This window comes from Fopius arisanus, unplaced genomic scaffold (assembly GCF_000806365.1).
Source record: "Fopius arisanus strain USDA-PBARC FA_bdor unplaced genomic scaffold, ASM80636v1 scaffold00003, whole genome shotgun sequence".
Lineage (NCBI taxonomy): Eukaryota > Metazoa > Arthropoda > Insecta > Hymenoptera > Braconidae > Fopius > Fopius arisanus.
In genome coordinates this window covers 1219804-1241104 of record NW_011887742.1, presented here as the reverse complement: position 1 = coordinate 1241104, position 21301 = coordinate 1219804, and the positions used below count along the sequence as shown (strand labels likewise).

At 37.2% G+C, this 21301-nt stretch overlaps 3 protein-coding genes across 5 annotated transcripts in view; 2 read left to right on the top strand and 1 right to left on the bottom strand.

Moving 5' to 3' along the window:
* Positions 1–259: 259 nt before the first annotated feature.
* LOC105269149 (dihydrolipoyl dehydrogenase, mitochondrial) lies at positions 260–2735 on the top strand. Its single transcript, XM_011309186.1, has 4 exons — positions 260–477; positions 679–967; positions 1142–1508; positions 1654–2735. Exons 1-4 carry the CDS (start codon positions 439–441, stop codon positions 2480–2482), a joined length of 1524 nt encoding a protein of 507 aa, XP_011307488.1. The 5' UTR covers positions 260–438; the 3' UTR covers positions 2483–2735.
* A 291-nt stretch (positions 2736–3026) lies between these two features.
* Positions 3027–21301, top strand: part of spg (dedicator of cytokinesis spg) — a 32813-nt gene continuing 14538 nt past the window's right edge. For both annotated transcript variants that reach the window (XM_011309172.1, XM_011309164.1), the window contains exons 1-4: positions 3027–3296; positions 9875–9958; positions 10398–10591; positions 11272–11420. In XM_011309172.1, the coding sequence (XP_011307474.1) occupies positions 3260–3296; positions 9875–9958; positions 10398–10591; positions 11272–11420 (464 nt within the window). In that variant the 5' untranslated portion in view covers positions 3027–3259. The remainder of the gene's footprint in view (positions 3297–9874; positions 9959–10397; positions 10592–11271; positions 11421–21301) is intronic.
* Positions 11686–20502, bottom strand: Inx3 (innexin 3). Of its 2 annotated transcripts, none has more exons than XM_011309143.1 (5): positions 20233–20502; positions 16225–16406; positions 15472–15896; positions 14458–14853; positions 11686–14113 (listed from the first exon to the last, which is right to left on the bottom strand). In XM_011309143.1, exons 2-5 carry the CDS (start codon positions 16385–16387, stop codon positions 13907–13909), a joined length of 1191 nt encoding a protein of 396 aa, XP_011307445.1. In that variant the 5' UTR covers positions 16388–16406; positions 20233–20502; the 3' UTR covers positions 11686–13906. The 2 variants fall into 2 exon arrangements, with proteins under 2 accessions (XP_011307445.1, XP_011307449.1); XM_011309147.1 differs by lacking the exon at positions 20233–20502 and adding an exon at positions 18222–18320.

The window sequence follows — 21301 nt, the reverse complement described above, 5'->3', positions numbered from 1 at the left end:
TCCCACCAGTGCCGAACAGCTGCAGAGTGGGGATGACATGGAGATGAGGGGAAGGTGATAGTGACCGCCGCGCTGTTTCGTGCCGCCTGAGAGAACTTGTCCCCTGTTTTTGGCTTGGCAATACCTTCCTGTATCATACCTTAGACGCACCCATTGCGTGTGGCGCCCTGCCTCTCTTGGGGTACAGTACTACAATGCTGCTGGGGTCACTCAAACCGCCAGAACCGAGCCTCTACTTTAGTCAATCCTCTTTGAGCTCAACAAACTAAATATATATTTACCGAGATATCGAATCCGAATGAAGAGATTATGAAACAACCAGAGAACTGAGAGAGAGAGATTGTGCGCGCACTGCCCTTGGGTGTCTTCATTTTCATCCCCAAACTCTCTGATTACTCAAAAAAAAAACAAAACGAAGAACAGATAAAATTTGTGAAGATGCAGGCGAACATTTGGAGCATGATGACAACAGTCAGGGTGAGTCGATCATTCAACGACTTGAATTCCCTCCTCCTTGGCTAGATAACCTACAACCGAGCTCTTCGCATGCCAGATGAAGGACAAATGCTGCAGAAAAGATGAAAAATATTCTCTGAAATATTATACCAATTACTATAAACTCGAGGCTAGATCACTGCCTCGATTCACTTGAAGATAATTATTTTCTTTAATTTGCAGCCTGCAGTTGTCAAACGTGTCGTCAACCCCACGATATCGATAATGCAGCAAAGAAGATATACCAGTTCTATCGATGCTGATGTTGTGGTGATTGGGGCTGGACCTGGAGGATATGTAGCTGCTATCAAAGCTGCTCAACTTGGAATGAATACAGTCTGCATCGAGAAAAATCCAACTCTTGGAGGAACTTGTCTCAATGTTGGATGCATCCCCTCCAAATCACTCCTCAATAACTCACATTATTATCACATGGCACACAGTGGAGACTTGCAAAATCGAGGGATCGTTGGTAACTTACATTTTAGATTTTCTTAAATGATCGCCACCAATATTCTGTTCTTTGTGTTCTAATGAAGAACCATTAAACAATCAAAAACGATTCTTCGCTTAAAATTCTAGCCGAAATAAGAGATTTTAAATCACCATCTTGCCTCGTGTCACAGATATAAAAAATATTTTACAGTTGAAAACGTGAAATTGAATCTTGACAAGCTCCTGGAGCAGAAGGACAACGTGGTGAAGGCACTGACCGGAGGAATCGCTGGGTTATTCAAGAAAAATAACGTCAAGTGGGTGAAGGGTCATGGGAAGATAACAGGGAAGAATCAAGTGAGTGCTCTTGGAGCTGATGGATCCGTGGATACCACCATCAACACCAAGAATATCATCATTGCCACTGGCAGCGAGGTAACTCCTTTCGCTGGGATTGAGGTGGATGAGAAGACAATTGTTTCCTCAACAGGTGCTCTTTCCTTGAATCCTGTCCCCAAGAGGCTCATCGTCATTGGGGCTGGGGTTATTGGACTGGAATTGGGATCAGTGTGGCAGAGGTATTCCCTAAAATATTCATTAAAAAATTACTTATTTTCAGTGTTAATTATCCATTTTTATCCTGTTAACGAGTAATGAAAATTTCACGAATTTGATTGAACTATTTGAAATTATTTCAATCGTGTATGTTATCATTTACCAAAGGCTGGGATCAGAGGTCACAGCTGTTGAGTTCATGCCATCGATAGGAGGTGCAGGAATCGATGGTGAAGTCAGCAAAACACTCCAGAAGGTCCTCGCAAAACAGGGACTTAGCTTCAAACTTGGGAATAAGGTGACAGCAGCTGAGAGAACCAGTGATGGAATTAATGTGACGATTGAGGACGCCAAGGATCCCAGCAAGAAGGAGACCCTGGGGTGTGATGTCCTGTTGGTCTGCGTGGGCAGGCGGCCATATACTCAGAACTTGGGACTCGAGGATTTGGGAATTGAGAGGGATGAAAAGGGCAGAGTTCCAGTCAACAACAGATTTCAGACAGTGGTACCCAATATTTATGCAATTGGTGATTGCATTCATGGGCCCATGTTGGCTCACAAGGCCGAGGACGAGGGAATTATCACAGTAGAAGGCATCGCCGGTGGTGCTGTTCACATCGACTACAACTGCGTTCCGAGTGTCGTTTACACCCACCCAGAAGTTGGTTGGGTAGGGAAGACAGAGGAAGACCTCAAGAAGGAGGGAATTGACTACAAAGTAGGTAAATTCCCCTTCATGGCCAACTCCAGAGCCAAAACAAACCTCGAGACCGATGGTTTCTGCAAAGTCCTGGCCTGCAGTAACACCGACAAAATCCTGGGTGTTCACATGATTGGACCAGCTGCTGGTGAGCTCATTAATGAGGCTGTACTTGCGATGGAGTATGGGGCAAGTGCCGAGGACGTCGCCAGAGTCTGTCATGCACATCCCACATGCTCTGAAGCCCTCAGAGAAGCTCATCTCGCTGCCTACTTCGGCAAACCCATCAACTTCTAATTGATGTCATCAAAAACCGAACGAAACGAAAGACAAACTTGTCTTTTACTTCGCTTTTAACCCCTAGTCTAAAGACGAGAGTGATGAGCAGAAATGGAAGAGTAAGTCAGGCACTATTTAAAAAATTCAATGAACACTGCACTTTCGCTCAAACCCGTGAGATTGGTGGGTTGTAAATAATTGAAATAATGAGAGAATCGTTATTGTACGATTGGTTAATTGTATTTATTAAAAATAAATTGGTTGAACCACACGATTATTTCTTATCTCTTCAATTCCTGGACATCAAATGTCAGCACAGCTTCCCCTTATATTTTTCTTTGATTTTTTTTTTAAGTTGGAATATTATAGATGAGATTAAGTAAATAAATGCTTATAATCTATTATTTTCTCGAGATTTTGAGTTGTGAAAAAAGGGAGTTTGCAAATCGGATCGAAGACTCAACCAATAGTTATTTCCTTCATCTTTTTTTTTTCAAATTTGCCGCCAAATGGATTGCCCGCCGGATGTTGGCGCGGGGGTTGACCATTGTTGCCGGCAGCTCTCATTGGAAACATCAACACGAAAAACGTGAGAAACGGCAACCCTGTGTTCTCACAAAACAGTACCGAGTGTGGCACTTGGCCGTGCCTACAGTGCCCACATGCCGTCGGCACACACCCAAATGTTTGTGTTATTTACCCTAAAATTGCCATGTGATAATTTCAAAAAGTGTCATCCAACAATTCCATCATCAACAATGTAATCAGCCACCAACGTGCCAATAACCACCGAAAATGTGGACAACAACTAAAACAACAAAATACGGAGTCGGTGAGTGAGATCTCATGTTTTTCAATTTCAATAGTACCCGCATTAATTTCAACCCCCAGAGCTGTCAAAAATCCCCCTGATCCCAGAGGTCCCAGGTGATCAGTCAATCCGGTAAAAGTCATTCGTTGAGAAAAAAATTATCGAAACTGAATGAATCAAACTTCGAGGAACCGAGAAAACAATTACGTCTCAAAATCATTGAATTATTTCTACGATATCGTGTCTGAATATTTGCGTATACGATATGAAAAAAGAACGTGCTCAATTTGAACCCGTACGCAACTTGACGCAAGCGCTCATGTATTAGTGTCTGTTAGTTTGCTCCATTCATCCATTGATCGTATTCGAGTAGAGTAAAAGGACCGAGGGGGTTTGATAAGGCGAACCGTCTATGGGTCCAACTGGTCCAACTTGCAATTGGACTTAAATAAACTCCACTCCCCCTTCACCCCCTGACCCCCTTTGACGCAATGATTCGGATGTGAGGGGATCATAAACCTTGGGATGAAAATAAAAATAGAGAAATGAAAGAATTGATGGGTTCAAACAGAAGAGCAAAACGCAAATTTTTATGAATAATATTCACTTCTTTCTTAACAAACACTCGATAATAACGAATTTTTTGCATTCGCAGTGACACCATTACATGACTCACACGAAAATAATAATTAGTTTTGTTAGGGTAATTTATTAATTTCGAGAGAATTTTCAATGCAAATGTTGAGTTTGAAATTTATTTAGGCTGAGTAAAGTCAGGAGAAGAGGAATTTGGCAGAAATATTTGTTAGTTTATTGAGATTGGTGGATTGCATGGCATTTTATGAATGGAATTATCGATTCACGTGCAAGCTCATTGAGGGGGGCTAATCCAACCGTGTGTGCATTATGAGAGAAAGTAAAGAGATAATTGAAAGGATCAGGTGGATCGAGTAGCACTTGAAACTGGATCCACTTAGGAAGTACATATTATGCGCTTCAATGGGTGAGAGAAAATACCCGACACGTCTCGTTGTTGTCTATTTTGTTTTGGTAGTCGTTTTGGCAATTCGATACAAATTAATTGAACTTGTGATGTGTCAGGACGATTTTAGTTCGGATAGTGTCGGTTGTTTCTCCTTTGGGTTGAAATTTCGTAATATATTCGAATCAAATGATTTGTTCTATTCTATCTAGGAAATAGTCTCACAATTGCTAAAATGTTTCTATAAATTGAAAAAATAATCAATTCATTAATTCTTATATCGATTTTTCTTTGAATAATTAGAATGATATTTTTTTTTGCAATGACCCGTGCGAAAATTTAATATTAATGAAGGATTTTTTAATATTGAATTTTACATTTTTCGTATTGATCACTCGAATTGAATTGAAAATTTGAATTAAGACTGAGTATTCGCCATTTGAATTTTAGATTGATTGAGGATTTAGAGTAATGATTGCCTGAGTAGTGACAATCTTTGATAATTTACTTTAACATATGTACTTGAAAATAAAAATGTCATTGAATATCCCTTTTTTCAAGAAATAGTCTCGATCATCCGATGCCACATGTGTGGAAATAATTATTTATTTATTTATTAGAAATTGGATTGAGTCCTCGTTTTTATATTTTGTGCGAGAATCGCTGGTGTATTGAGTAGGACGCTGATAACGACCACTTTGATAAGAGGTTGTTTTTATTTTGCGTTTTGTTGTGAAGGTAATAATAAAGATGGCAGGATGAGATTACCCACTTCTCATGTGCCATTTGTGCTCACGTTATTGCTCGTCGATTATTATGCACTGGAGGAAGGTTGAATGGGAAAAAATCCATTAGTGAGGATGTTTCGGTCTTTTATTCTCCTGGTGATGGTGGGGTTTTAGGATCTTTTCCTGTTGGTGATGTCCGGAGGGGAGATGTGGAACATGACAGCTTTGTTGATTACGAACTTGTGCAAAATGTGAGAGGATATTTTACATGCACCAGACACTTTTAAAATTCATCATTCCCGAAATAATTGCGTGATTCATATAATCGACGAAATATTAAATCTGACTGTTAACGAAAAATTCTTTGTTGAGCCAAATAATTTATTAACTTCCTGTTCTATTTCTTGAGACTATTCCTAGAAAACATTTTTCACTGGAGCTGTCGAACTTCTTGGGCAACAACAGCAAATTACCGGCTTTTATCCGATAATTGTTTTCTGAATTACTTTGTCTAGAAGTGCAATACTACATGAAAGTTGAAAAATTATTGTATTCCGATTTACTGCTTTAAATAATTATGAAAATATCTCATTAATTACCTCTTCGCTGCAGAATTGAATTGAGAAATAAAAAATTCCAATGATTTCCAAATCATTCCAACAAAAAAGAAGAAAAACAATGAGTTTTCATTTTTCAATTACACCATTTTCTTGGATTTTAATGCAATAAAAATTTTCGGGATTCAATTATGAAAATGTTTGTCGGTCATAAATCAAACGTGGCACCTCCACTAATTACGCTACAATTACTTGGTAAAAAAAAACCTTTAAACCCGTGCGTCTGCATTTTTATAGTCGAGGGAATTTTCCATAGTAAAAAATTCCACATCTTCTCGTTAAAAAAATCGTTAATTGCGGGAATAAATCCATCACAAACAGAGCTACCTCAACCCATTGCATCCCGACGCAGAATTTGGTATTCAATCCGTGGAAAGTGAAAAAAAAAAATTGTTTGGAATTGCTGAGAGTGCAAACCAAAAGCGAATTCGATGTCTGGAATTGACAATATTTTTTCACAACCACAACTTCAATATTGGTTCGATCGATTGCACTCATATCAAAGCGTGACTCAAACATTCAATGAATATTTCTGGCGCTCATGACTCGACTGTAGAATTTAATTGGATGCTATCATTTCATGCTTTATTTTTGCAGTGTCGATAGAAATTTGAGGTATTGCATTTAATCCAAGTATCGTATGTCTCATCAGGTTCTGCTAACAAGTACGGAGAAATGTGGATATTTTTTATTCCCCTTCATGCTGAACTCATTTTCCCCATCAGCAATTTCTTTCTCTCCTTTTTCATCTCTTAGATAAAATTGCAGAGGAATTTTTACAGTTACTTTTAACACTCATTGGTAAATACAGGTTTCACGTCCATCAAGTATTTTCGCTGGGAGCTGTGAGTTGTAGGAATTTTTTGAAAAGACGAGACTAAATGAAATTCTTTAATCCCCAATATCGCGTGACTGGATGATACGATTTGAATGAATTCAGTCTCATTTCAAGGCTCCGGAAAATATCTTGAGAATGCCACCTGCCACTTTAAATTTCTCTCTGCTGATCCGGAAATATTGATATTTCAAGAAGATCCATTACAACATTCTACTCCGGTCTATTTTATTCGATAAATTTTTTTACATCAGTATTTTCCTTTGCCGTGGAATTTCCAATGAATAGTGGAAATCTGCGAATGTCCAGTCGTGCAGAAAGCGTGACATTGTCGGTAGTATTTCACCCATAAAATATTGATTTTGCTACGAATTCACGTGACATTCTTTGTTACTTAAATTGTTACTGAAAATTCAATGGTCCTTGAGTGCTTTGAATTACGTAGGGAACGGTTGTTATTTTTTATTGTTAACAATTATTCAATATCGGGGGAGAACTTATCCAGAGTTGAGTTAATTTTCAGATCGGGTTGACGATTAAAACTTCAAACTGATCTGCTTCTCCTCGACACTTCATTGATGAAGTGAGATCTCAAGCATCTCGATGGCATTTCTAGAAATTGAAGTCATGAAGGGGATCATTGTTCTCCTTTCATTCCGGAATAATAGCTTTTCAGAAGATCCACTATCTTTAATTATCCATATGAAGTTTTCTCAGTATTAATTAATTACTTCGGGTTATTAAAACTGTTCGCCAGTAATTTTCATAAAAAAATTCTGATTTTCTGGGTAATTAGCAATTTCAATTTCTTGATTGATCATTCACTGAATTCCACAAATTATTTCTGCCATTCCACAAATTATTATCTCTTAAATTCATATGGTGCTACTAATTACGTAATATTTATCAGCTGACAAGCCTATACTCTTCAATAACACCCGAAACGACTCAACCGTTTCGGCTTTCAATTTCCTCTGATAAGATAAAATAAATGTCCCCGTTATCAGACATCACTAATAATTCTTGTCGAATCCCCCATAAACGCATTTCACATCACCATAAAATTAATCCACATTCTGACATCAAGCTCTGGATGCCGAAAAAAAAATTATATCCACCTCCAGACACATCCAGCCACAGTATTAGAATATTACATTTGAAATTTCAGGTAAAAAAACCTGAAATTAAAAAAACGGTTTTGACAAAAAGGGGGAAGAACGTACGTAAGGGGAATGAACTTGAAAATTTAGATGGTCATAGCTTTTATAATAAGTTATAATAAAATTTGACACTGTAGCATGTGGCAACAAAGCCAACGTCCTCAAGTTAGGATCGATATAAACCACCATGTAATACATTCTGCCGAGACCACAGTGATTTTCGTGGCGCATTGTTTACGTCTGGTCGAGTCATTTGTTGCAGGCTGCAGCCCCAGTTCACCCTCTCGTTTCATTCATCCCCATTCCCCGGATCTTCATCCCTCTGCCCTTCAAAATTTCCCCTGCCAATGTTTTACACTGAAGTAGGGAAGCTATTGATTCGATTCCCCGGGAAATTCCGGGAAACTTAGTGTGCGAGAAAGAGAGAATAAAAGAAAACCCTAGGGGTTGGTGTTAGGGGTTGCCTTAACGTGTCGGTGGAGATCCTTTGTTCAGGGATATATGGAATAATGGGAGGCCAACCCTCACTCGACATTCACTCGTGAACTCTAACGTGTGAACTTTACACTTTTATGTACCACCTATGTGCACACAGATGAATTTTACATATTAATTGTTCCTCGGAGATGGGGATGCGCTCCAACTATTGTCTTGTGGGTCTTTGTGGGGTTGACAAATTAATAGGATTGAGGAATAATTCAAGGGGGGGTAATTAATTTTCGGGGGGAAAGTCGAGTGTGGACATATGTTGGGGATGAACGTGAAGATAAAAAATTCACATTTGGGGATGATTTCCATTCAGAAATCCATCCCATGACAATTCAGCCCTTTTACATTATTATTAATAGTACGGAAAAATATGACTCAATCTGAGGATTGAATTGAGTTTTCAAATGTTTGGAGAATTTTCAATATTTCGATTTCTGGTAAACAATCAGCAATCTCAATAATCTTAATAATTAATTATTTCATTTTACATTTCCTGTAAATATATACCACCACGGTGATAAGTCTCTCTGGAAAATGAGTGAATTCTCATTCGACACGTCAATGCAGAATTGCATCTGGTTAATTAAAAATATAATTACTTCCTGTTTTGCCCGCTCATTCAATAAAAATGGTGGTTAACAGCCCCTGAATCCCGCGGGTACAATTTATGATTGACTAATCATCCCCTGTATTGAACGGTGAGCGTAAAAAATATGTGAAATCGATGAATTAATGGGGAGGATGTACAATGAAAGTACATGTTATTATTTCATGTGGGAGGGAAACACGTGTTTTAATGTACACCCGTCGTTCAAGTCACGCACTCAGACTTTTTGTGAACAGAGAGGAGCATTGAGAGAAAATATTACGACTCGGAAAGAAAAATTACGCGACACAAGAAAATCATTTGTGATTTCAAAATTTCGACACCTGATGAATAATTTCGTATGATTTATTCAATGAATAAATTACTATCAATCATTGATAATAATTTAATAATAATAATAATAATAATATTCAACGATCGATTTAAATTTTAGGTAAAATCCAAGAGAATTCATGAATTTTCAGTGAGATTGAGAGGAAAATAATTCCAGCAGACGAAAACGCTAAAAATCTTTAGAATTTATTTAAAAAAATCAACGAAACATTTTTTAACATGAGTATAAATAAAAGTAACAAAATCATCCATAAATAATGAATAATTATTTACTAATTATTAATCATTATTAATAGAAATAAATAATTTAACATAATTCTTTCACATTGATGGATAGTTTGAGGAAATAATTTTTAAGTAGGCGAGGATTTGTAGTTGAAAACAGGATGAAAGGCATGATACGTTGGAGAGAACTATCCAGCCACACACTGGTGTTGTTTCTCGTGTAAAATAGTCATTGAGATGCATCTCGCGTTGTCTCTCACTGCGGCTGTCAGACCGGAAGTCCCTGTCATACGCACATTGTCGCACGGGCATCCGGTGAATCCGCAGCCCACTGAGGATAAAATTCCTTCGAGAAATTTCATGATCACAGTCCATTTCAATCAACAGCTACTAATCATTATCTCCTTCCTAGGGTCATTGGATCCAATGAAGTACTCAGCATTTTTTTTTATTAACCAGAAAATTTGATTGAAAATATTGGAATTGCAGTTGTTGCATACCTTGATTAGTCTTGGAGATGAGTGTTTTGATAAATTTCAGTTAATTCACCAGTCGAGTGGAAATTGAAAAATTTTCATTAACCATTATTTGATTTTATTGCTCATTCTGGTACTTCCTTTCAGCCGTTTATAATTGGAGGGGCGATACGAGGTATGGGCTGCCCCTCGAGATTGGCGAGACAGTTCAGATATTGGAAGAGTGCGCAGGTAATGAAACAGAGGGAAAAATGTTTGTTTGACATTTTATTTTCATTTTTTTGCCATTCGTGTTGTTGACTGCCATCAGGTCTGATATGGGACATTCCAATCAATAATTAGGGATTTTAATTGAAGATTAACTGTCGAGTAAAAAAATGGCCACAATGACTAATTGAATTATTTTATAACAAAAAATTCATGGAATATATTTTTTCAATAAAGATAGATTTATAGAGATATATTTATAATATAGGACATTCAAATCGATAATTAAGGATTTTAATTAGATTGGTAATAAAGTAAAAAATTTTAAAAAATGATAGAAATTGAAAAAATTCGGATAAATAAATCCTGGGGTTTTTAATTAATTGATTTGATTGGAAATTCTTTGCATATTTATATTTTTTAAGTGAAAATAATATTGAGAAAATGGTTTTTTTCCCCTAAGATTGGTATCGAGGCTTTTCTACGAAGAATCGAACAGTGAAGGGCATATTTCCAAGCTCCTATATTCACCTAAAGCCATGCAAAATAGAGAACGAGGGCCTCTTCGAGTCCGTTATACCCGTCGAGGATCCTGTGGTGAGGGAAGTCACCCTTGTACTACGGGAATGGGGTTCTATCTGGAAACGACTATACGTAGTGAGTATAAAACGTCTGCCAACAATTTTTCTTCATTTTTTCCACCCCCAGCTTTTTTTCGTCCCTTTATCCAGGATTTTTCTTTGCCTCGTACTTTTTTTTTTCGCTTTTTCATGGACGTTTCACATCATTTTTTGTCTTCATCCCTGTGTGCTCTGTAGATTTAGCTTCATCCTTGCTTTTTAATTTCACACAAGTGTTTCACTTGAGACTGTAAGTTTCTGTTTATTTTCGTAAACATTTGTCTAAATTTTTCTTTGCAATTTCACACTTCCTGAAATTTTCTTGGTAATTAGATTGTCACATTTGAAAATGAAGATAGTAGGAATGAAAAAAATCTATTAAAAAATATCAGATGACACAAGACAATTCATTAAATCGATTTTGTCGTGATTATAGCCTGGGAAAATCGTAGGAAAATTTGAACTGATCCACTCATTTGTTAAAATTTTATCTCATTTTCACCTCGTATCGACCTGCATGTCTCAGTGTCAGGCGAGGAAAATTTTCCCAGAGAGAAAATCCAGTGAATCACCTCCACTGTTCCTTATCTCGATTCTCCATAAAAGCACATGCACAACAAAAAACCGATCTTGGAGACTTCATGCAACATGAAATAGCACATTGGACTTTATTCACCAGCTGTTGTAACTCATGGACAATGTCTTCTTTGTCAATAGGAACGAGAGATCTACAAATTCAACACACTGAGAAAAGTTATGAGAGAACTTTTGGAATGGCGAAGGCAATTGTTGGCCGGTACATTGACCACCGATCAAACACGAGAACTCAAACTTCGGATTATCAACAAGGTCGACTGGGGAAATCGGTGAGTGTGTCAAACAGCTAGTAGATATTGCATGTATTTCTTTTGCAGGTTCACAAAAAAAAACTCATATTTTTTACCAGTCATTTACAACTTTACGTTTCTTATGCTCAGCCCTTGAATTCATAATTATTATGATTTTTTAAAACAAGAGGTTTTGAAATACGAATTTATTTATTTTTATCTTGTTTTTAACAAATGAGGATATGGAAAATTGAAGAATAGTCATCTGGAATTAATTAGGAATTGAGGATTTAAAGAAACATAATTTAATCCTTGAATATTCCATTATTTTGATATATTTTCATCACTCAAAATTCTTACCACCTAGTTTAACATATTAGTATAACTCTAAGAAGGCAGTTCACCTAATAACTCGATTCGTAGTCATTCTTGTCCCTAAAAGATATCACTTAGCTTCATGTGTCGATTCCTAGCTAGACGACTATCTCGTCCTGATCGTTATACAACTAATAGACTATGAATTGCGTAATCGAGTTGAATAAAAACATAAATCATCAAACTGTATTAAATCTGTATCTTCCGATTCAACTCCATTACTGAATTCATACATTTTCCGTAGGCAATTCGAGTTTGAGAGGCTTTTCAAAATAATTTTACCATACATAGTAATGACATCAGCAGCGAAGTCCATAAATTATCAAAATCTCGGTATCAAGAGATTATAAGAAAACCTTTCTCGAGGAATAACTGAATTTTTCAGTGATGATGGATTTTATCCGAAAAATCGTTCGGTTTTCTTTTTCTCAATTGAATAATTTTTTTTATCGGTGGACTTGAAGTGCGGTAATATAATTACCGAGATAACTAGCCCTCGCTGTTGAAGTAAAAAAATAGTAAGCCTTAGTTTAGCGAAAAAATGGTGAAACAATAAAAATTCTAAGTATCTGAGAAATTCCGATCATTCTTTATGGATTAAATCATCAAGTTTGAATAGAGTACAGTGTCCAGGGGCAAATCATAAATTGCAAACACTCACCACTCTGAGACTCAATCTCAATAGTTACTCAGTGTTCACTGACATTTGAATAGAACCATGGGGAGAGTAATAAATGAATGAGGATAACAATTTACTCAAGGACGGCATTGAGATGTAGCGATAACTCTAAGGTTTTTTACTATTCTTTTTAAAACACACTTGGCACCTTTGTCTTGTTACTTTATTGAGCAACTAACTCCTAGTGTCTAACGATCGATGATTAGCGATTATGATTACAAAAAAAAATTGTCGTGGAAATTGATGATTGCAAGTTTGTAGAACATTTTGCATGACGCCCTGGACGGATTGTGCACTCATTTGAGTTTACAATTTGCAATAGAAAATTTACAATTTATCGTCTTAAAATAGTTGAGATTTATTTGCATGATTTATCATTACGGTAGATTCCCGTTGTAGCCGCGTACATGGGGCTGGAGGAGAAGCGAATTCCGAGAATCGGACTATATACTACCTCCACCACGCGTTCGCTGCTACCGTGAACTGAATTTTTTCATAGCGAATTCAAATACGAAAGGAATTCATTTTGTAACTTTATTTTTCACGGCGTTTAATTCCTCGCCGGACGAAACAATGGATTGTTTACATCTTGGAGCCCGGGGCTAGTAGAATGGGGAAATGGAAATGATAGGCGAAAAATGAAATTGAGGCGAGGTGTGACTTTAACGGGATTCTACTGTAATTGCTTTTCTCTCTTGAAACACTGGAGGGGTTAAAACATGGAAAATATTAAAATTGCAGAATCACTTTGTTTGAATACTTTCGTCGTTATAGCAAATACTTTGTTCATCAAAAAATTTTCACTGTTATGAGAGGGCGAAGAATAGTTTTTCAATTCGTTGCTGCATGGATTTCTCTTATTGCGAAGGAAATCTCCAAGTCAAAAAATTGAAGAGAAATTTTTTCCATTGCATATGAAAATGAAAAAAATTATTGAAAAATCCCAATTTCAACTGTTTTTCTTTCCGTTTAAACTCGATTTCAATTTTTTCTACCGGATTTATAAATTCGCTTTGCATGAGGAATCGATTGAGTCACAGCCCACAGATCCAAAGCGAATCGACCGTATCCCCTTTACAATAAATTTATTTTTATTTACGTAAAAAACCCTCACGCGTTTTTTTTCCTCGATTTCACGTATTTTATTGAACCCTTCGGACATTGCACCATTAGATGTAATGAGAAAAAAAAATGAAGAGTACAAAAAATCATAGAAAAAAAAATGAATGCAAAAACATTGCAGGGAAAATTTCTAGACATGACAAATGTCGTAATTAATAAAATGGGTTAAAAATAGATGCCACATACTCTCGGTTATGCGGAGAACTGAGCGTCTAATCTCATCAGGAGAAAAAATTGATTAATGATTGATTAAACTCACGTTGATAGTGCAACTTCATTGCATTTGAAGGGAATCCCAACGTGTTTATCACAATAAAGGGAGAATTGTTGTGGGGGAACTGATGAGAGATTATATTTCCGTGTCTTTCGAGTACTTTTCAATCTCGGGATAGATTGGTGACATCTCGAGGGTACTTGGGGCAGATGGAACTGACGCTGGGGATGCACCACTGCTTGAGCCGACGTGTAGACGACGACACAATTCGTCTAGTACCTCACTGAAGAGCATCATGTTCAGATTTTGGCCTAGAAGGTGGATCAGAAGGAAATCACCGACCTGAAATCCAAACAAAATGTCAGTAATTTCCTCAAGACTCGCTAATTTTTCGATGGATATATTCTCTTCTATCATAAACAGTTTTTTTTTTCAAGAAGATGCTAAAAGCTAATTTATTTATTTGCTATAACACCGGCGTAAAAATTCACGAGTGCTGAGCATCTGCATAAGGTCTGGATGCAATCTTTATGAACTCTAGATTATATCTTCTCAGCCCCTCGTGAGAGGCTCAAGAATTAATTAAATTCCTCTCAACCTCCGCAAATTCTCGTAGAATGAGAGTATGAATTAATTGTATGGGATTTACATAAAATTCTATGTATTTTCATTAAAAATGTATTCACCTGTGTCTCTCTGACGAGTGCACTGGCACCGGACGATGTACTGAACTTGAATCTCCTCTTGAGAATGGTTTCCCTTGTACTTGGCAGTAGAACAACAGCCATACTGTAGAGCAATGCCAAGCCCGACATTGCAGCTAGTATAATGAACCAGAACCAGAGGAATATAAAGATCTTCTCGTTGAGGATGTTCAAGGCGAGAACACACAAGGCATCGAGTTTTTGAATCGTTCCAGATGCACCAAATTTGTGAAATGTACACTTGGTAATGCGGGGAAAAATTTCCACCATGGGATCACTTCTCTGTTCTTGATTCATGTTGCTGAATTTAACGACTTCAGTTCCGTACGTCAAAAATGCACCGCCCAGGAATGTATCCACGAAGAAAATATTCCCTACCTTTAGATGAAGATAAATGACATGAAACAAAGAAAAAACTTCGGGTGAACTTCAGGCAAAAAAATTCACTTCGTTAAAATGAAAATAAAAATGAAGAAATCCCATTGAAGGATTTTAATGATGAAGAATAATTTCAGCGAAGATAATGATAACAATTTGCCATGCACTTATTTTTCTGGTGTCTGGAGTTATCCACCCAGGAAAAAATATCCTAAAATATCCCTAAAATTTTATCAATGTATTTTTATCTTTATTTTTGAGAGATTTTTGTTTGGGAGGATAACTCCTAGATTGGTTTTCCATTTTATCCAATTCTAATACTGAATATTCATCTGTAAATAAAATCTCTACAAAGAAAATGTTTTCAGCCTTCAGCGACAAAACATCTCATCAAAAAAACCTTCAGTTGTGCTCAAAACGGACAATTTATTTCGTGGAAATAAAAAGAAATGAATGCAGGATTTAATTACACAGAAAAATAGTAGAGGACGTAATTAAGAAAAGAATTGGGATGAAATTGTTCTGGGTTATAAAGAATTTTAAGAGAAGTGAATTACTCTTTACAACAAAGAAATGCATTTTAAAATAAAAAAAGTGATAATTAAGTTAAATACTCACAACATTGACAAAATTGAGAGCCTCGCAGAAGAAATAACCAGCTGCGTAGCTGTTATGAAGATGCAGAGTGTCCATGATGTATTGAACCAATCTAAAAGCCTTGGCCTGTCTCTCCTGCTTGTTCTCCACTATGGCACCTCGCAGCCCGTCTGAAATCATTCTGACTTTGCCCTCTTCCCACTGTTTCCACATCCAATGAGGAATGTAGAACAACAGCCCCTGGAAGAACAGCATGAATGGCACCCACTGGTAATACGAGTGATATCTCTTTTCTCCGGTGTCAGTGCCAAGTCCTGGATGAGCCACTTGAGTTCCCACTTGCTTCATCTGATTCGCAGGAAGAGTATAGGTGTACGTTATCCAACAGAAGGTGTTTATCACATGACTAGGAACTGCCGACTCGCCGATGCAATTTATTGGATCACCTGAAGGACAACATAATTTCTAACTGTTTAAAATTCCCTCAAATTTTTCAAACACTGAAGAAAAAAAATGATTGACAGCGAATCCTATCAATGAAATTTGTTTTATTTATAAACGAGATAAATAATCACGGAAGAGAAAGCAATAAAGCCGATTTAACAACTGAAATAAACCTCGCTAATCCTCGACACATGTAAAATAGCAAACAGGTGGTGAACAGCTTGGAAGACACCAGTGAACACATGCGGTGCTATTCATAAAATCAAAGTGCACGCTCATTCGTAATCTTTCTTGTGAAGAAAAAATATCCCATTACAATATTGTACTTACCAATCAAGTTGTTGGCAGTGACGATGATGCAACATGCGAAGAGAATAGCCGAGGTGATTCTGTAGTGCGCCCTGAAGACTATGTTATCGATAATGGCCCTGTCTATGAGATACCTTACTTTCACGAACCCGGCGACTGCCGAGACGAGACCGAACACCGCCATTCTGGATGTGTCTCAGCGACTGCAAAAAATATTTAACAATGATTACTTCTCGATTATCAGGACCCATACAGAAAACGAGGTTAAATCGACTGTTAGTTTGTAAAAAATATCTGAAAACAGATGATGATGATGATGAGATGGAAAAATTTTTGTCATGGCCTTTCCTATACAGCCGGATAAAAAAGAAACAAGTTATCCAGACGAGAAGTATCAATATAAGAAAATAAACGACACAAGTTCGTCTTTCCTTTCTCGTTTCTCTGCTTGAACTTAGTACCCACAAATATATACATATAAATTATTCAAACTCGAGGTTGAATCGATCTCACATCCATAAGAGACAGAATAATTTGTGATCAGAGTGATCTCCTGTGCTTTTTTGAATTTGATCTTCAGTTTCGGAGTTGTCCATGAAAAACTAATCTTCAAGTTTCCTGAGCTGCACAAGAAAGGAGTTCACACGGCGAGTGAAAAATAATTGTGTCGCAAGACTGTGCTACTCCCAGGGTTCTTCATTTAAACTTTTATTAGTCAATTAATCGAGCAAGTCTGTGTAACTGCGCGTGCCAGAGCGTCGAGGAGGTCAATCACCAACTCGAGAAGAAACGAGTCAACAGTTGATTCACCCCGGATTTTCTCAGCCACTGGATTTAACTCTGAGAAACTCGAATCACCGGTTCTCGAGCTACCGGAGAACAACGAATGCAACTTTTTTATTCCGATTTTCATTTCCCCCTTTATTCTCATCCTGTGGTTGAAGGATTTCCTCTGCTCCTCAGGTATTGGGTTACAAATGAACAAGACACTGTGAGCATTTGGCCTTCTGTCTATTTGAGGCAATTGAATCCGATAAGTAATCGGGATGGTGATTAGTTATTTTTAGATTACGGCTCTTACGAATTTGAATTTATACCCAGGAGAAACAATTCCACATTCTACAACGAAATTCCTTTTAAAATTCACGAGGAAACTTTAATTGGAGATTATTCCTAAAATTCCTATTAATCCTAAAAAAAAAATCTCCACCCCTTTTCAACTCAATTACAGAATTTATTCCGTAAAACCAATTACTTCCCAATTGCTCTATCATTCTCAATTAATCCATTGAAAAAAAGCAACCTTGGGACTAAAAGCGTGAATTTTCCAGCGCCATCAATATCCTCTCCAGACAGTCCACCCGGCGACAAATAGCCTCGAAAACAGGAAAAGACGAGAGGAAGGCGACCGATATCCGGGGAAGGACGAGCATATCAATTTGAAGTGGATACTCCTCCCCTGGATACACGATTCTGTGGAAATTTGAGGTCAGAGGCACGCGCTGCTCCAGCTTGAGTTGGAATTTATGCCGGATGAGTTGAATAATGGTCATTCACTGACTGAGGCCACTGAGGAGTGTAGTAATCGTTCGTAATGAGAAGTAGGGTTGTAGTCACGAGGTACCACATGTAGCTAACTCTTCAGAGTTAAACTGACTAAAGCAAATACATTGATTCCCTATTCAGCAAATCTTCCGAAAATATCTTTAAAACTACTAAAAATAATGATATTTCTCATATGACCTTTTTTGTAAACCTAATTGAAAGCCACGAAAAAGATTATTACAGAAAATCAGCTATTTCCTTTAGTTTCCGAAATATTTACGAAAAACTTGCACAAGGCGACTTATCACTTCTCACCACTCTCCCATTGAAATAATTTCCAAAGATATTGCGAAAGATTAAATTAAATTGAAAATTCGACATCCTGATGGTTGTAGTCCATGAGAGTTTTTTTTTTTTTAATTGTGTAATAAAAGTGGTCAATGGTAAAATCATTGATGCAACAAGATTGATACCTTCGTTTCCAGTAACCGCAACAAAACCGTAACACCCCGCAAACTCATTCGTGATCGGAAAGATAGATTTAATAGCCCATTGAACAATTCATGACAAAAAACAATTTAACATGCGTCATCGCGACCCTGACTCACGTCCTTTTGCAGCATGACGCGCAGAGGGAATGATAGATGCAGCACGTCGGTGTTTCAAATGACAATGCACCGTAGAATTCATAAACTTGGCGTGTATTTCCATTTCTCCATGGTGAAAGGACAACGATCCTTCGAGTAGAACGTGTTATGGCATTTACGATGTGTAATCAGTGTACAGTTAGTTTTCAGCATCGCCTCGAGTGTTTTTTATTTTTCCAGCTCCGAGAGCGTTTTTAAAAATTCGAAAAATCATTGGAGATTTTTATTTCGGTGAAGAGCACGTGAAACGATTTTTTTCGACGGCATTCCACTGCTTTGGAACAGCCAAACGAGAATGGTTTTGTGGGAATAGCCTTCTCGTGGGAATACTAATGCTTTCAATTAGAAAACCAGAGGTGCTGCGTAGGTGCCGATCCTTTCCTTTAGAATGGATTTTAATGGTTGTTTTTAATTGTCTGTGGTTTACATTACACAACTTCTATTGATTTGGGGATCTGAGAGACCTCTAAGACACCATCCAAGAATTTACATTAAATTCTCAAAAAAAATTCCAAAAAAATTCCACGAATTCTGGAGAATTGTATCCAAAACTTGAATTTTTATGATAATGTTTCCTCTACAATCGGTTTCTTGTCATTCATGCGAATTATTTACACACTTTTTATGGAATTTAAATAAAAGTAAAAAAAAATTGTGATTACATAGCTTCGAGTGGGAAGAGAGAAAAACTTTTCAATTTTCGGGAAAATCGCGCGCACCTTTTTAATCTTTACATTTGTTATCTCGTGTTTACTCATGCCTGGGGAACATGAGAGAAAACACGGAAGGGCTCATAAACCATAAAAGTTTATAGTTTTCCATCAATATAAACCGACGAACTAAATTCAACTAGCTTTCCCTGAAAATAGCAAAACCATTCCCAAAAACTCGTTTACCTTCGGAGTCGTATTTTTTCTCTCAACCATATTATCATTTCAATAATAAAAAAAAAGAACGTGACAAAACGATAATTCTGCCGTCTTTCAAAATTACATATTATTTTGACGTATTGAATTTTAGATCTCAATTAAAAAATTAAACATTGAACAACTCACTGAATGAAAAAAAAACGTCAGAGCTGTTTTTTTTTTTGAGAAACAAAGAAATTCCCCTCCTCAAAATTTTCCTCTTTCTTGGGATTGATCCCCCACGTTGAACTAACGGCTGCCGAAACTTTCTCCCGAAATCCCTGGAGTTCCCCCAGAAATCCCCAAAAAATGACCCCCAAAAATTCGAAGATTGTCCAACAACTTGACCAATAGTATCACCCCTGGGGAAAGGTGCAGCAACAATGGTTCGACGAAAAAGGTGCCCCAGAATGTGGGAAGGGAGCAGAAGTTTTAAGGCACCACAAACCGCCAGAGAAATACTGGCAACACCGTTTAACTTAAAACTCGAGGTGATATCCCTGTTCTCCCACTGTACACAAAAGCAAACCCTCAATTCCCTCTTCTACACTGTCCATGTTAAACATTCCGCCCGATAAAAGACACCGTAAACCGAGAATTAAAATCGAGATGAGACACGTCTTATCAACCGTCTTGCGCTCCATTTAATCACGATCTCCTTTTGTTCAAGAACGGTTGTCATTAAATGATAAAATGGTGGGACAAGGGGAAGGGGTACATGATGGAAGGAACGAGGTAGCCTGTTGCTGGCAGCATGCTTCATGCATCACATGTTTCCCACGACAAACTCCAAGAATTCTTCCTTTTATTCACATTATTTCGATCACCCACAAGTCACCAATAAGTGTTTGGCATTTAATGAGGGAGAGGAACGAATTGTTCCAGTCGGGTGGATTTTTCGTTGAAGAAATTCACACTCAGACGCTCACCTAATCCTTAAATCCTCAATGGAACTATTCTCCAAATATTCTCTTGATATATTCTGCAACTATTCTGCACTGGAGTTTTTTTTTTCTTCACTCGTTGGTTTTAAACTGTTTTTTTTTTTTTAAAGGATTAATCATTGGGTGGGGGCACACTTGGATTCCAAAGGGCTGGAATAATTTAGGGAAGTTATCGGTGGATAAATGAAACAATAAATGATGGGACGCGCGTCGCGCCGACTCGGGGGCCCGACAGTGCGACTCGCTGGCGACTGACTCCGGGGTTCACTCACAGCATTCACAGCTCGGGCTTATGCTGGGGCCCCACCACCCGCCATATTGTCATCCCAGCTCCCACAGAAATATTCGACATTAAGAAGTTATGCACGGTATCTTCCAATTTTTTATAATTTTTTTTTATCAATCTCGGTGAAAAAATATATCGTTTTTAAGTTTTATCTTTATTCAATGATAAATTCAATGATAAATTTCCACAGTGGTGAATCGTCTTCTGTCAATTTTTGGTAGAGATTTGGAGATTTTTTCAAAAATTTATTGCGACCAGGGGAATCAAAGATTAAATAATTATGAAAGTGAAAATCGGAATCTTTTCTCACGTCGATTTAATCAATGCAATAACTTTTTAAATATTACTCCCGAGCTAATGTTATTCCGCGATTTTTTTTTCTGATTATTTGAGAGGAATTTCCCCTAATAAATGACGGACCACCTTCAATTTTTATAAATTCAAAAATTTCAATTTTTATTATAGTATTTCTTCTAAATTCGGTTCGTTGTCATTCATGAGAATTACTGACACATTTTCATTCATTTGAAAAATATCTCGACGGTTCATTACTGTTCTACTGAATTACCAATGTATGTAAATGCATAATCTCCAAAGTCGATAATAGAAATCACGTGTCGTTTGCAGAATTGTTCAGTACATTCATCCAGTAATTTCTTCATTCAAGAAAAAATTATGAATATTAATAATAATGAATACTTCTAAAAGGGGAATTGTAAACAAAACCGTATCTGACTAATGCCACAGATAATCGTCTTTACATTATTC

Bases quoted from the DNA above. Each gene is read 5' to 3' on its own strand.
- Inx3 (XM_011309143.1), bottom strand. From the start codon at position 16,387: ATGGCGGTGTTCGGTCTCGTCTCGGCAGTCGCCGGGTTCGTGAAAGTA. The intron at 15,897-16,224 runs GTAAGTACAATA...GTTGTCCTTCAG, and splicing joins CACTGCCAACAACTTGATTG to GTGATCCAATAAATTGCATC. The intron at 14,114-14,457 runs GTGAATACATTT...TTTGGATTTCAG, and splicing joins CACTCGTCAGAGAGACACAG to GTCGGTGATTTCCTTCTGAT.
- LOC105269149 (XM_011309186.1), top strand. From the start codon at position 439: ATGCAGGCGAACATTTGGAGCATGATGACAACAGTCAGG. The intron at 968-1,141 runs GTAACTTACATT...AATATTTTACAG, and splicing joins GCAAAATCGAGGGATCGTTG to TTGAAAACGTGAAATTGAAT. The intron at 1,509-1,653 runs GTATTCCCTAAA...CATTTACCAAAG, and splicing joins TTGGGATCAGTGTGGCAGAG to GCTGGGATCAGAGGTCACAG.